Here is a 16,516-nt window from a genome sequence, read left to right as displayed (position 1 = left end):
ATCATATTAGTAAACATGAACTGCTGGAGTCCTGTACAGCAGACATGTTTCGTGCTTTACCAGCACTTGTTCACTGCTCACAGGGCCCAGCCTCTTCCTTCTTAAAGGCATATGCATATATATGAAGTTCTCAATGTACTCAAGTTTATACAAGCATTAGTGAAAATAAATAAAATGAATAAATCTATATTCCCTATCAATAATTCCTATAACTCTTAGAATATTCATATTCAGGGTTATGATTCCAACAATAGTAAATCACTAATAGTACTAATTAGTGAAATAAATGAATAATTCAATTTATATCCCCTATTTACAATTCCTATGATTCTTAAAGCTATACTATTCAGAATTTGTATTCCAACATTAGGAAATCACTTATCACACATTCTATATGTATTGTATGTTTCCAAAGATTAGACACAAATCAATCCCTCTTCTAAAATTCAAGTCAAAGGGTATTGAGGTATTTAAGGTAAATATCCAAAAAACCTCTGAGATCTAATTTATCCTCTCTATCTCCACCCCTTTTCCACATAGGAACGTGATCTACAGCTTGCACAGTAAGAAAGTTTACATTAGAGTTGTGATGTTCCCTGAAATGTCTCGCTATGGGGGTGTCAGAGTCAGGATCCTCAATAGACCGTGCATGTGCCAGGAACCTATCCTTGAGGGACCGTTTAGTCTTCCCTACGTACTGTTTAGAGCACCCCCTACAGGTCAATAAGTGTGTAGTATTGCAATTTGTGAAAAAAATAATGTTATGTTATGTGTTTTTCCAGTGTTGGTTGAAACAAAACAAATTCACAGGTTTTGCAAATATTTTTCCTGCATCTAAAAAATCATTTTCTTTGTTTTAACCAGCAGGTATTGGTTGGCTTTTTAGAGCAATCTGAGGGTGATACATAGTTCCCTATGGCTTTACCCTTCCTAGATATATACTCGCATCCCTCTTACAATTTCCTTCAGACCTGGATCAGTGTGTAGAATAGGTATATTTTGTTTTATAATGTTACAAATGTTTCTATACTCTAAACTGTAAGTTACTAATTTTGGTTTATGTTTATCACTTCCCTTATTCAAATTTCCTTGTCTGGTGTTATATTTCAATAACTCATCCCTAGTGATTTTATCCACCTCTTTTCGAGCATTGTTTAGAATATTTAAATCATATCCCCTCTCCACTAACCAAGCTGTGATAGTATCAGCATGTTTTTCATAATCTGTTGTCTTGGTACAGTTCCTTTATGCTTGTGGCTAAGTCTGATATATATGCCCGAAAAAAGGTATTAAATGTTAAATATTTTTAATGTAATTGTAAAATTGTTTTTTTTTTTTAATTTTTAAAACCTGGTAATAACACGTCATCAAAACTGCTGCCAAGTGAGACAATCCGCAATCGGTAGTAGGCTTAGGATATGGGCTGGTAGTCTGTTTTTAACTAGCAAAATTTAATATATCAGTAATCAACTAATGCCGTACCATACATACGTACGTCCCATCCATACATACATATTTGAAAATTTTAGAACACGAACTAAGAAGCTAGATACTTACGGGTCCCATAATTGTTGCTTGCCAATGGAACACTGAAATAAAAAGTATATATCATAAGGTTTTTACACTCAAAAAAAAAAATCAAACAGAGAAAAGGGAAATTGAGTAGTTTTTGACTTACAATCGTCTCCTACCGGTCCTGCTGAACACTGGGCAGGAGGATCACGTTGTAAATCATTAAGTTCCTAGAAAGCAAAAACAACAAGATATGTAGGCTGCTGTATACCAGATTAAAAACAAATAATAGATTCCATTTATTTAGTTATATATTAATAGTATGAAACTAAAGCTGTGCTATCAAAATTAATTTTAAGTGGGGTCAGGAAAAATGCACAACTTAGCTATACAATCTTGATAAAAAAAATGGTTTTTTTTTATGGGAACATAAAAGTCAAAGTATAAAAAAATAAATACTATTTAAACATGTTAAAATATTTGTATTTATGTAAAGAATGTTAAAGGGCATAAAACACAAACATTCCTTGATTCAGATAGTGTAAAATAAAAAATAAATAAATCTGATTTACTTCAATGATTCTTTGTTTTCTTCTTATGCTTGTTGAAAAGCAGGTAAGAAACGTGCATGTAACTACTAGGGTTAGGGTTATGTGATTAGCAGGGTTTCCCGTCAGGTACTGCTTCAGAAATGTGCACTATATCTAGATATACCTTAAACAAAGATAACCAGAAGAACAAAGTAAATTTGATACTAGAAGTAAACTGAATTAATGCTATGCTCTGACAGAAGCAAAAGATAAAATTGAGTTTCATGCCCTTTAGTGCAATAAAAAGGTAATGCTATTTACATAAAAGGATCTAAATCTAAAAAGTAGCCCGGCAATTCAGATTGTGGTGATGAAAGACGATTCAGATTGTGATGCATACTGAGTCTGCGTTAGAGACTAAAAAAAAATAAAAATATATATATATGCCTTATCTTAAACACTACAAGTCTTTTATAAAAGATCTAGTATGGATTAATGGCTACAAATGATTATTAATACATACAAACACATTCCTGATGTAGTGGAGATGGGTATATTTATTAGAAAGCCATCACAAATGCAACTCAAAAGTAAACAAACTCACTCATAACCTACTTATTTTCATATAATCAAAACAACTTTTTACAATCTTAAAAACCCCCACCAAATACAGTAGAATTGAAAACTTCACAAATGTACTTTAAAAGACACAATAGCACTTTACTTTGAAATTGGTCAGAAAATATTCTGCTGCTCATTTCAAATTCAAAGTTAATCCAATGTTTCCTCCCCCTGTATCATGTGACAGCCATCCGCCAATCACAAAATGCATATACGTATATTCTGTGTGCTTTTGCATATGCTCACTAAGGGCTGGAGCCTCAGAAAGTGAGCAAAAAAACCCCAAAAAAACAGGGAGCCCAGTGTCAGCTAGAGCTGCCCTCACAGGTGCAGGTAAGCATGCTTTATTAAAAGATGCACTTAATACTATCATCTGCAGGCGGACAGGGGCGCACATATTAGCCCCTATCTGCCTGGCCTCTCCCTGGCAGGAGCAATTCACTGCCCACATTTACCATTGCACACAAGCACTCCTGTGCAACGCCGCCCCCTTCCCATGCACAGCCAATCACGCGTGGACTGGAGCGTTCAATCTCCCTGGTCGGAAGAGACTGTGGAGATTGGAATTCTCCACCTAAGAGGTGGAGAACAGGGCAGGGAAGCAGCAGTCTGACTGCTGCTTGATAAATCCCGACTGCAGGTTCACTTGTGCAAGGGGAAAGAAGGGCTTCATAAAATCAAGCCCTTAAAAAGGGATATGGAACCCACTTTCTCCCCCCACTATTCAGATAGATGCAATTTTAAGCAGCTTTCTAATTTACTCCTATTATAAAATTCTTTGTTCTCTTGGTATCTATTTGAAAAAGCAGGAATGTAAGCCAAGGAGTTGGCCCATTTTTGGTTTAGCGCCTGGGTAGCGCTTGCCAATTGGTGGCTAAATGTAAAGATAGCAAGCAAACAAAGACAATTTGATAATAGGAGTAAATTAGAAAGTAGTTTAAAATTGCATACTCTATCTGAATCGCAAAAGAAAAAAAAAAAAATGATTTTCATATCCCTTTAATAGATTCCATACACCTTTCTATTATCATTGATGCTGCTATTTTGTAACCTAAGTTACATTGCAGGTATGTGAAGGAGAATGGCTGCACACAGCAAACTGGTCAGCACTGGAATGTAATGAAATATTTCAACATGGCAGGACCCATGACTAGAGGGAGGCGGGGAATAACCTCAATACTATGGTTATAAAACAGAAATGGTTTTTAATGACCATTAAAGAGACAAAATACTGGCATTAGGGACTCAGAGGGCAGTGAAGTGGCACTTTGGCTTATAGCTTTAACTAATACTCAACTAAGTTTAATTTGCAGATAGTGTGAGTGGCAGCTAGTTTTCAATGATTCATGTTCACAATGTAATTTTTTAATTTTATTTATATTCGACATATTTGATTTGTTTTCAGCATATAAATAGTGCTGCTTCCTTGTAAAAAAACACTACAGACTCTGCACAGCACCTCACATCTATAATCAATAAGGTGAGAAAATAGCTATTACCAGCTTCACGCCTTTCAACACAGGAAAGCTGAAAATATATGCAGTACGCACTTAAGAAAGCAGATTTATATCTCATGCACTATGAGTAAAGACCAAGAACAATTTTTATATGTGTTCAGATGTGGGTAAAACATTTGTGCATCTAAAAGGATATTTAAAAAAAATCTCTCTACACACATATATTTTCTGTGCTTACTATAACTATGTTTTAATAGATAATTGCTGCCCTTCACCTTAAAAAAAAAAAAACTCCATTCTATTTCCTTTTCAGATTAGAAAGGAAAAATTTATTTATAGAAATATATAAAAATTATTATCTATTTCATAGAACAGGCTAACAATAAGTATTGAGCCAGTTGTTCGTTCCTGTAAGTGTGTTTCTCTCTGTGTGTATTTAGTCTCCCTATGGGAAAAAGGGGAAACCAGACGTGGACTCCTTGCTCAGTGTGCTTAGAGGAATACTGCTACACCTCACTGACGAGGCCCAATGAAGGCCGAAACGATCGTCTGGGGTTGCTGTGTTCCTTGTTCAGAGGAAAATTGCCTGGTATTTCGGCGCTGGACTGACCGTAATAGGCGGGATCAGACTGATATACTACAGGAAAGTTCTTTTCTGTGAAAAGCATTACTGGGCTAAAAGAAGCTGCACCCAGGTGGTAAATCACCATAGAACAGACTAACAATAGTATTGAGCCAGTTTGTTCCTGCGAGTGTGTTTCACTGTGTATGTATGTATATATATCCTTCCAGCTTCAAAAACACCCTTGAATGTGCTTGCAACACTTTGTTTCTGTCTCTCTAGTTCTCCTGAGGGCGGAATATGGTTTTTGCAGGGATTCCTCTTAATTCTGACAAGTTCCTTTCATTTGGGATTCAGACACAAACAAATCTAAAGCATACCAGTTCACATTATGACTGAATATATGGCTTCTTATATACTTAGATTGGAAATTTTCAAACGGTTTGAACTCCCTTTGAAGGCACTTCTTCCTCTAGGTTTAGGAGGAAAGGAGCTGATAATCTCTTTATTACCCATTCCCCAGTTTTGCATAACCAACACAGTAATATTAATATACTTTTAACCTCTGAAGACTTTGTATATAAGCCTCTGCAGACTGGCCCCTTATTTCAGTTCTTTTGACAAACTTGCATTTTAGCCAATTAGTGCCCTCTCATTAACTCCACAGACATGAGCACAATGTTACCTATATAGCACACATGAACTAAAGTCCTCTAGCTGTGAAAAATGTCAAAGAGGCAGCCTTCAAGGGCTTAGAAATTAGCATATAAAACTATCTAGGTTTAGCTTTCAACTAAGAATACCAATGAACAAAGCAAATTTGATAAAATTAAATTGGTAGCTATCCTTTATAAAAAGGGAAAGCGGAATCTATAATAACCCCATAAGCAAAATTATTTTAAACAATCTTAAGTCAGCGAAGCTAACACTTTAAATATAGGGTATACTAACCCAAGGGCTATGATGGATGATGGGGGTGCTCACTGTCCAGGTAATAATAATAGGAACAAGGAGAGAGAAGATAGACAGTTACAGAGCACTTAAAAGATACTATAATATTGAGAGGCAGGGAAGGCTGCCAAAAAACAGAATTTATGTTTACCTGATAAATTTCTTTCTCCAACGGTGTGTCCGGTCCACGGCTTCATCCTTACTTGTGGGATATTCTCTTCCCCTACAGGAAATGGCAAAGAGATCACCCAGCAAGAGCTGTCCATATAGCTCCCCCTCTGGCTCCGCCCCCCAGTCATTCGACCGACGGTTAGGAGAAAAAGGAAAAAAACTATAGGGTGCCGTGGTGACTGTAGTGTATAAAGAAAGACATTTTTCAAACCTGGTTAAAAACCAGGGCGGGCCGTGGACTGGACACACCGGTTGAGAAAGAAATTTATCAGGTAAACATAAATTCTGTTTTCTCCAACATTGGTGTGTCCGGTCCACGGCTTCATCCTTACTTGTGGGAACCAATACCAAAGCTTTAGGACACGGATGAAGGGAGTGAGCAAACCAGGTTACCTAAACGGAAGGCACCACGGCTTGCAAAACCTTTCTCCCAAAAATAGCCTCCGAAGAAGCATAAGTATCGAATTTGTAAAATTTGGCAAAAGTATGCAGAGAAGACCAAGTCGCTGCCTTACAGATCTGATCAACAGAAGCCTCGTTCTTGAAAGCCCATGTGGAAGCCACAGCTCTAGTAGAATGAGCTGTAATTCGTTCAGGAGGCTGCCGTTCGGCAGTCTCATAAGCCAATCGGATGATGCTTTTCAGCCAAAAAGAAAGAGGTAGCAGTAGCTTTCTGCCCTCTCCTCTTACCAGAATACACAACAAACAAAGATGATGTCTGTCTGAAATCCTTTGTTGCTTCTAAATAGAACTTTAAAGCACGGACCACATCTAGATTGTGTAACAAGCGTTCCTTCTTTGAAACTGGATTCGGACACAGAGAAGGAACAACAATTTCCTGGTTAATATTCCTGTTGGAAACGACCGTTGGAAGAAAACCAGGCTTGGTACGTAAAACTACCTTATCTGTATGGAATACCAGATAGGGAGACGTACACTGCAAAGCAGATAATTCAGAAACTCTTCTAGCAGAAGAAATAGCAACCAAAAACAGAACTTTCCAAGATAGTAACTTAATATCTATGGAATGCATGGGTTCAAACGGAACCCCCTGAAGAACTGAAAGAACTAAATTTAGACTCCAAGGAGGAGTCATGGGTCTGTAAACAGGCTTGATTCTAACTAACGCCTGTACAAACGCCTGTACATCTGGCACTGCTGCCAGACGTTTGTGTAACAAAAGACAGAGCAGATATCTGTCCTTTTAAGGAACTAGCTGACAAACCTTTATCCAGACCTTCTTGGAGAAAGGAAAGTATCCTAGGAATTTTAATTTTACTCCAAGGGAATCCCTTGGATTCACACCAACGGATATATTTTTGCCATATCTTATGGTAAATCTTCCTAGTTACAGGTTTTCTGGCTTGAACCAGAGTATCTATGACTGTATATGAAAACCCACGCTTAGATAGAATCAAGCGTTCAATTTCCAAGCAGTCAGTTGGAGAGAGACTAGATTTGGATGTTCGAACGGACGTTGTACTAGAAGATCCTGCCTCAAAGGTAGCTTCCATGGTGGAGCCGATGACATATTCACCAGGTCTGCATACCAAGTCCTGCGTGGCCAGGCAGGGTCTATTAGAATCACTGATGCCTGCTCCTGTTTGATCCTGGCTACAAGCCTGGGAAGGAAAGGAAACGGTGGAAATACATAAGCTAGGTTGAACGACCAAGGCGCCACTAATGCATCCACCAGTGTCGCCTTGGGATACCTGGATCTGGACCCGTATCGAAGAACCTTTGCGTTCCGGCGAGACGCCATCAGATCCATATCTGGAATGCCCCATAGTTGAGTTAACTGGGCAAAAACCTCCGGGTGGAGTTCCCACTCCGCCCGGATGAAAAGTCTGACGACTCAAATAATCCGCCTCCCAGTTGTCCACTCCTGGGATGTGAATTGCAGATAGGTGGCAGGAGTGATCCTCCGCCCATTTGATGATCTTGGATACCTCTCATCGCTAAGGAACTCTTTGTTCCCCCCTGATGATTGATGTACGCTACAGTCGTCATGTTGTCCGACAGGAACCTTATGAATCTGGCCTTTGCTAGGTGAGGCCATGCCAGGAGCGCATTGAATATCGCTCTCAGTTCTAAAATGTTTATCCGAAGAAAAGACTCTTCTCGAGACCATAGACCTTGAGCTTTCAGAGAGTCCCAGACCGCACCGCAGCCTAAGAGACTGGCGTCGGTCGTGACAATGACCCATTCTGGTCTGCGGAAACTCATTCCTTGAGACAGGTGATCGTGAGACAACCACCAGCGGAGAGAATCCCTGGTTACCTGGTCTACTTGAATATGGGGAGACAAGTCTGCATAGTCCCCATTCCACTGATTGAGCATGCACAGTTGTAATGGTCTTAGATGAATTCGAGCAAAAGGAACTATGTCCATTGCTGCAACCATCAATCCTACTACTTCCATGCACTGAGCTATGGAAGGCTGAAGAATAGAGTGAAGAACTTGACAAGCGTTTAGAAGCTTTGACTTTCTGACCTCTGTCAGGAAGATCTTCATTTCTAAAGAATCTATTATTGTTCCCAAGAAGGGAACTCTGGTTGACGGAGACAGGGAACTCTTTTCTACGTTCACCTTCCACCCGTGAGATCTGAGAAAGGCTAGAACAATGTCTGTATGAGCCTTTGCTTTGGAAAGAGACGACTCTTGGATTAGAATGTCGTCTAGGTAAGGTGCTACAGCAATGCCCCTCGGTCGTAGAACCGCTAGAAGGGACCCTAGCACCTTTGTGAAGATTCTGGGAGCAGTGGCTAAACCGAACGGAAGAGCCACAAACTGGTAATGTTTGTCCATGAAGGCGAACCTCAGGAACCGATGATCTTTGTGGATAGGAATATGCAGGTAGGCATCCTTTAAGTCCACAGTAGTCATATTGACCCTCCTGGATTGTTGGTAAAATTGTCCGAATGGTTTCCATTTTGAATGATGGAACTCTGAGGAATTTGTTTAGAATTTTTAGATCCAGAATTGGCCTGAAAGTTCCCTCTTTATTGGGAACTACAAACAGGTTTGAGTAAAAACCCAGACCTTGTTCCGCTGTTGGAACTGGGTTTTTCACTCCCATTTTTAATAGGTCTCCTACGCAATGTAAGAATGCCTGTCTCTTTATCTGGTCTGAAGATAAGCGAGACATGTGGAACCTTCCCCTTGGAGGAAGTTCCTTGAACTCTAGAAGATACCCCTGAGAGACTATTTCTAGTGCCCAGGGATCCTGAACGTCTCTTGCCCAAGCCTGAGCGAAGAGAGAAAGTCTGCCCCCTACTAGATCCGGTCCCGGATCGGGGGCTACCCCTTCATGCTGACTTGGTAGCAGCAGTAGGCTTCTTGGCCTGTTTACCCTTGTTCCAGCCTTGCAATGGTTTCCATGCTGGCTTAGGCTGGGAAGAGTTGCCTTCTTGTCTGGAGGCCGCAGAGTTAGGATTCGATCCGTTCCTGAAATTGCAAAAGGAACAAAAATTAGATTTGTTCTTAGCCTTGAAAGGCCTATCCTGTGGGAGGGCATGTCCCTTTCCACCAGTAATGTCTGAAATAATCTCTTTCAATTCCGGCCCGAAAAGGGTCTTACCCTTGAAAGGAATATTAAGCAATTTATTCTTGGACGACACATCCGCCGACCAGGATTTCAGCCAAAGCGCTCTGTGTGCCACTATTGCAAACCCTGAATTTTTCCCCGCTAACTTAGCCAATTGGAAAGCGGCATCCAAAATAAAGGAATTAGCCAACTTTAGTGCGTGAATTCTGTCCATGACTTCATCATATGGAGTCTCTTTTTGGAGCGAATTTTCTAGTTCCTCGAACCAAAAATACACTGCCGAGGTGACAGGAATAATGCACGAGATTGGTTGAAGCAGGAAGCCTTGCTGAACAAATATCTTTTTTTAGCAATCCTTCCAATTTTTTATCCATAGGATCTTTAAAAGCGCAACTGTCCTCAATAGGAATAGTTGTGCGCTTGGCTAACGTTGACACTGCCCCCTCAACCTTAGGAACCGTTTGCCATGCGTCCCTTCTGGGGTCAACAATGGGGAACAAAAAGGTATACCTGGCTTTTCCCACTCCTTAGTCACTATATCCGCCACCCGCTTGGGTATTGGAAAGGCATCAGCGTGCACTGGGACCTCTAAGAATTTGTCCATCTTGCACAATTTCTCTGGAATTACCAAAGAATCACAGTCATCAATTGTAGTTAGGACCTCCTTAAGCAGGGCGCGGAGATGTTCTAACTTAAATTTAAATTTTACGACATCAGTGTCTGCCTGCTGAGAAACTTTTCCTGAATCAGAAATTTCCCCCTCAGACAGGCCCTCCCTCACTGCCAATTCAGATTGATGTGAGAGTATAACTGATAAATTGTCCTCAGCGCCAACCTGCTCATCTTCTGTATTTAAAACTGAGCTGTCGCGCTTTCTAGGGTAGGATGGCAGTTTCGATAACAGATTTGCTATTGAATTATCCATTACTGCTGTTAACTGTTGCATAGTAACAAGCATTGGCGCGCTAGATGTAATAGGTATCACCTGCACGGGCAAAACTGGTGTTGACACAGGAGAGGATGAGGAACTATCCCCACTACCTTGATTAGAAGAATTATCTTGGGCAATCTTATGGCAGTACTGTCCATACTTTGTTTGGACGTTATGACAAAATTTGCACAAACATTAATTGGGGGAACCACCTTGGCTTTCATACACACAGAACATAAGCCATCTGAAGGTATAGACATGTTAGACAGAATTTGGCAGGCTAATAATGCAATAAAAAAGTGTTTAAAGAAAAGCGTTACTTTCCCTTTAAATATATAAACAGGCACACTTTATTTCTGATATATTGAAAAACAATGAAGGCAATGTCTGATTTTTACAAAATTTTTACCCCAGAGTCCTAATGCCCTGAAAGTATTGCACACCAAGTTTCAAGACTTTAACCCTTAAAATGAGCAAACCGGAGATATTTGTTCAATTAGACAATTTTAGTACACTACAATCACAGCCACAGCCTTGCTGCGGCTTTTTACCTTCCCTGAGAGTTATTCAGCAATGAAATAAACCTTCCAGAGTCCGTTTTAGGATGCCACATGACCCCTCACATGAAGCTGCATGCACTGCCATGAAAGTAAACTGCGCAATTGAGGCGCGAAAACGGGGCCTCCTTCCTCTGCATACCAGAGTGAAGGGGCCTTCCTGACTGAAATAGCCGTCTAACTCAATGCCAGGCGATAAAAAACGTTCCCAAAGTGCTTTTAAGTGCACAAAACACTCTAAATGCCATTAAAATATGAAATAAAACAATCTATTTAGCCCACAATAGTGTCAACCAGTGTATAGGCCATTTGTAAGCCTTAATCTGTTATGAGTGAGAAAATGGCTTACTTACCACTTAAGGGAAAAAACATAATTTATGCTTACCTGAAATTCATTTCTCCTGTAGTGTAGTCAGTCCACGGGTCATCCATTACTTATGGGATTATATCTCCTCCCTAACAGGAAGTGCAAGAGGATCACCCAAGCAGAGCTGCTATATAGCTCCTCCCCTCTACGTCATACCCAGTCATTCGACCGAAACCAAACGAGAAAGGAAAAACTATAGGGTGCAGTGGTGACTGGAGTTTAATTTAAAATTTAGACCTGCCGTAAAAAACAGGGCGGGCCGTGGACTGACTACACTACAGGAGAAAGGAATTTATCAGGTAAGCATAAATTATGTTTTCTCCTGTTAAGTGTAGTCAGTCCACGGGTCATCCATTACTTATGGGATACCAATACCAAAGCTAAAAGTACACGGATGACGGGAGGGACAGGCAGGATCTTTACACGGAAGGAACCACTGCCTGTAGAACCTTTCTCCCAAAAACAGCCTCCGAAGAAGCAAAAAAGTGTCAAATTTGTAAAATTTTGAAAAAGTGTGAAGTGAAGACCAAGTTGCAGCCTTGCAAATCTGTTCAACAGAGGCCTCATTCTTAAAGGCCCAAGTGGAAGCCACAGCTCTAGTAGAATGAGCTGTAATTCTTCTGTCCAGCAGTCTCATAGGCTAAACGTATTATGCTACGAAGCCAAAAAGAGAGAGGTAGCCGAAGCTTTTTGACCTCTCCTCTGTCCAGAATAAACGACAAACAGGGAAGAAGTTTGACGAAAATTCTTAGTTGCCTGCAAATAAAATTTCAGGGCACGGACGACGTCCAGATTGTGCAGAAGTCGTTCCTTCTTTGAAGAAGGATTAGGGCACAGTGATGGAACAATCTCTTGATTAATATTCTTGTTAGTGACTACCTTAAGTAAGAACCCAGGTTTAGTACGCAGAACTACCTTGTCTGAATGAAAAATCAGATAAGGAGAATCACAATGTAAGGCCGATAACTCAGAGACTCTTCGAGCCGAGGAAATAGACATTAAAAACAGAACTTTCCAAGATAACAGCTTGATATCAATGGAATGAAGGGGTTCAAACGGAACACCTTGCAGAACGTTAAGAACTAAGTTTAAGCTCCACGGCGGAGCAACAGTCTTAAACACAGGCTTAATCCTAGCCAAAGCCTGACAGAAAGCCTGAACGTCTGGAACGTCTGACAAACGTTTGTGTAAAAGGATAGACAGCGCTGAGATCTGTCCCTTTAACGAACTAGCAGATAAGCCCTTTTCTAAACCTTCTTGTAGAAAAGACAATATCCTAGGAATCCTAACCTTACTCCATGAGTAACTCTCGGATTCGCACCAATATAAGTATTTACGCCATATTTTATGGTAAATTTTCCTGGTAACAGGTTTCCTAGCCTGTATTAAGGTATCAATCACTGACTCCGAGAATCCCCGCTTTGATAGAATCAAGCGTTCAATCTCCATGCAGTCAGCCTCAGAGAAATTAGATTTGGATGTTTGAAAGGACCCTGAATCAGAAGGTCCTGTCTCAGAGGCAGAGACCATGGTGGACAGGACGACATGTCCACTAGATCTGCATACCAGGTCCTGCGTGGCCACGCAGGCGCTATTAGAATAATCGATGCTCTCTCCTGTTTGATCCTGGCAATCAATCGAGGAAGCATCGGGAAGGGTGGAAACACATAAGCCATGTTGAAAACCCAAGGTGCTGTCAGAGCATCTATCAGTACCGCTTCCGGGTCCCTGGACCCGTAACAAGGAAGCTTGGCGTTCTGGCGAGATGCCATGAGATCCAGATCTGGTTTGCCCCAATGATGAAGCAGTTGGGCAAACACCTCCGGATGAAGTTCCCACTCCCCCGGATGAAAAGTCTGGAGACTTAGGAAATCCGCCTCCCAGTTCTCCACGCCTGGGATGTGGATCGCTGACAGGTGGCAAGAGTGAGACTCTGCCCAGCGAATTATCTTTGAGACTTCCATCATTGCTAGGGAACTCCTTGTCCCTCCCTGATGGTTGATGTAAGCCACAGTCGTGATGTTGTCCGACTGAAACCTGATGAACCTCAGAGTTGCTAACTGAGGCCAAGCCAGAAGAGCATTGAAAACTGCTCTTAATTCCAGAATGTTTATTGGAAGGCGTCTCTCCTCCTGAGTCCATGATCCCTGAGTCTTCAGGGAATTCCAGACAGCGCCCCAACCTAGCAGGCTGGCGTCTGTTGTTACAATCGTCCAATCTGGCCTGCTGAAGGGCACCCCCCTGGACAGATGTGGCCGAGAAAGCCACCATAGCAGAGAATCTCTGGTCTCTTGATCCAGATTTAGCATAGGGGACAAATCTGAGTAATCCCCATTCCACTGACTTAGCATGCACAATTGCAGTGGTCTGAGATGCAGGCGTGCAAAAGGTACTATGTCCATTGCCGCTACCATTAAACCGATTACCTCCATGCATTGAGCCACTGACGGGTGTTTAATGGAATGAAGGACACGGCAAGCATTTAGAAGTTTTGATAACCTGTCCTCTGTCAGGTACCACAGTCCTCTCACACGTCCTATCTATTAGTTAGGTGCAAGAGAATGACTGGGCATGACGTAGAGGGGAGGAGCTATATAGCAGCTCTGCTTGGGTGATCCTCTTGCACTTCCTGTTAGGGAGGAGATATAATCCCATAAGTAATGGATGACCCGTGGACTGACTACACTTAACAGGAGAAATGACAGTCTTCTACCGTTAGCATGTCTTGTTAGAAATGACTGATCATACCTTGAGCAGCAAAGTCTGCAAACTGTTCCCCCCAACTGAAGTTCTCTGGGCTCAACAGTCCTGCGTGGGAACAGCAATTGATTTTAGTTACTGCTGCTAAAATCATACACCTCTTTAAACAGAACTCTTCATCCTTTTCTGTTTTAGAGTAAATAGTACAAACCGGCACTATTTTAAAATAAACTCTTGATAGAAGAATAAAAAACTACAACTAACACCACATACTCTTTACCATCCCCCGTGGAGATGCTACTTGTTCAGAGCGGCAAAGAGAATGACTGGGGGGCGGAGCCAGAGGGGGAGCTATATGGACAGCTCTTGCTGGGTGCTCTCTTTGCCATTTCCTGTAGGGGAAGAGAATATCCCACAAGTAAGGATGAAGCCGTGGACCAGACACACCAATGTTGGAGAAACGAGTACTATTAAAACTTGACATTAGGTACTGTTAAAAATAAAAAGGAACTAACAGTGTAGTTGTAAGTAAAACTTAAATTAAAAAACAAACAAAGAGCCAGCATATCCAGGGGATGACCATCAAAAAGAAATGAAGTCTGCCATATATAAAGAAAAAGAAAAGGCTCACGGATTGCACAAAAACTATAAACTAAAAAAAAAAAAAAAAAAAAAAAAAAAAGGAGGATTAACCTCACAACGTATTAGGCTGTGTGCAATACTGGAGCGGAGCAGGCCGGTCTGAGTAATTACTACAAAGTACCAATATGACACAAAATAAGTTACGGAAGACAACAACCATTTCAATGTATATAATTATTAACCAATATATTGGATAGCTGAGCTCTAAAGGCGCATTTCGCCGTACTCTGCTTTCTCAAAGGCCTTTCTGGTGCACACCTCCCTGAGGCTATCTACTACATACATTTTTACCTATGGTACTATCGTTTACCCCTAACTATATTTATACTACCTTAGTATTTGCCCTAACTGTTGGAAGGTTACACCTCTGGCTTGCACATATATAGACTCATTAATAAATTGTTTGCAGTTACTGTATACCAAGTCTAGTATTTTCTTATATATGGCAGGCTTCATTTATTTTTGATGGTCATCCCCTGGATATGCTGGCTCTGTTTGTATTTTAATTTAAGTTTTACTTACAACTACACAGTTAGTTCCTTTTTATTTTTAACAGTACCTAATAAATGTTAAGTTTTAATTCCCTGCCTCTCACTATTATTATAGTATCTTTTGAGTGCACTGTAACCGTCCATCTTCTCTTAAAATTAGACAGTTTAAAATGACATGCCCTACCTGAATCATGAAAGGATAATTTTGACTAGACTGTCCTTTTAAACAAGCAGCTTGTTGCAGCAGTCTGGTCCGCCCATCAGTAAGGGAAGTAGGTTCACACCATAACTTCCTTTTTTCAATAGCCAATTACAGAGCATAATTTATCTTAAAGGGACAGTCAACACCAGAATTTTTATTTAAAAAAAAAGATAATCCCTTAATTACCTATTCCCCAGTTTTGCATAAAGTTATAATAATTCATGTTTTACCTCTAATTACCTTGTTTCTAAACCTCTGCAGACTGCCCCCTTATTTCAGTTCTTTTGATAGACTTGCACTTTAGCCAATCAGTGCTCACTCCTCAGTAAATTCACGTGCATGAGCTCAATGTTATCTATATGAAACACAATTAACTCCCTCTAGTGGTGAAAAACTGTCAAAATGCATTTAAATTTGGGGGTGGCCTTCAAGGTTTAAGAAATTAGCATATGAACCTCCTAAATTTAGCTTTCAACTAATACCAAGAAAACAAAGCAAAATTGGTGATAAAAGTAAATTGGAAAGTTGTTTAAAATTGCATGCCCTATTTGAATCATGAAATGTTTTTTTGGACTTGACTGTCCCTTTAAACTGAGCGTGCACATTCTCAGAAAAAAAAAAACTGAGAAGTCTTCATTGACTATTTGTAGGTGTAAGTTTCAAGTCTCTACAGATACTAAAATAGTGCAGAATTGTCTCATAGCAAGCACTGCTCGGTGATTCAAATACAAAGCCGGTAAAATCACATCAGCTACTGTGCATGAGGTCTACATGTTTGCTAGATACCAAATCAGTGCTGCCATCTGTGAAATGGGTTAATTAGTTTGTGGGCAGAGGATTTTTTTTGGAAACCGACACATTATAGGGACAGTATACTTCAATTTTCATTTAACTGCATGTAATAGACACTACTATAAAGAATAATAAGCACAGATACTTATCTGTAAATCCAGTATAAAACCATTAAAAAAAAATAAAACTTACTTAGAAGTTACCAGTTTAGCTCTGTTGAAAAGGTTAGCTGTAACACCCACTGAAAGTGGTTCTATAGCAAAAAAGCAGACAGCCCCCCCTACAAAACATTTTATGCAAAAAAAAAAAAAAAGTGTATGTCACTTTTAGTAAAACTAAATAAGGCACATTTACAGAGCAATTACTAAACCGTTTAAAAACACCTTAGTTTTAAATGCAGAATTGTACATAATCTATTAAGTACAACCCCCCCCCCACAAAAACAAAACTAGGAATTATCAAATTTCATTACTTTTGCAATTA

General features: G+C 40.2%; 1 protein-coding gene across 1 annotated transcript in view; it reads right to left on the bottom strand.

The window, feature by feature from the left end:
* Positions 1 to 16,516, bottom strand: part of UBE2D1 (ubiquitin conjugating enzyme E2 D1) — a 54,735-nt gene that overhangs the window by 14,444 nt on the left and 23,775 nt on the right. Inside the window, exons 2-3 of the mRNA XM_053692233.1 lie at positions 1,679 to 1,742; positions 1,558 to 1,589 (exon numbers count right to left, since the gene is read on the bottom strand). Coding sequence (XP_053548208.1) covers positions 1,558 to 1,589; positions 1,679 to 1,742 — 96 coding nt within the window. The remainder of the gene's footprint in view (positions 1 to 1,557; positions 1,590 to 1,678; positions 1,743 to 16,516) is intronic.

The sequence above is a fragment of the Bombina bombina genome, chromosome 9 (genome assembly GCF_027579735.1).
Source record: "Bombina bombina isolate aBomBom1 chromosome 9, aBomBom1.pri, whole genome shotgun sequence".
Taxonomy (NCBI): Eukaryota; Metazoa; Chordata; class Amphibia; order Anura; family Bombinatoridae; genus Bombina; species Bombina bombina.
This window is presented reverse-complemented; position numbering and strand designations above follow the sequence as displayed.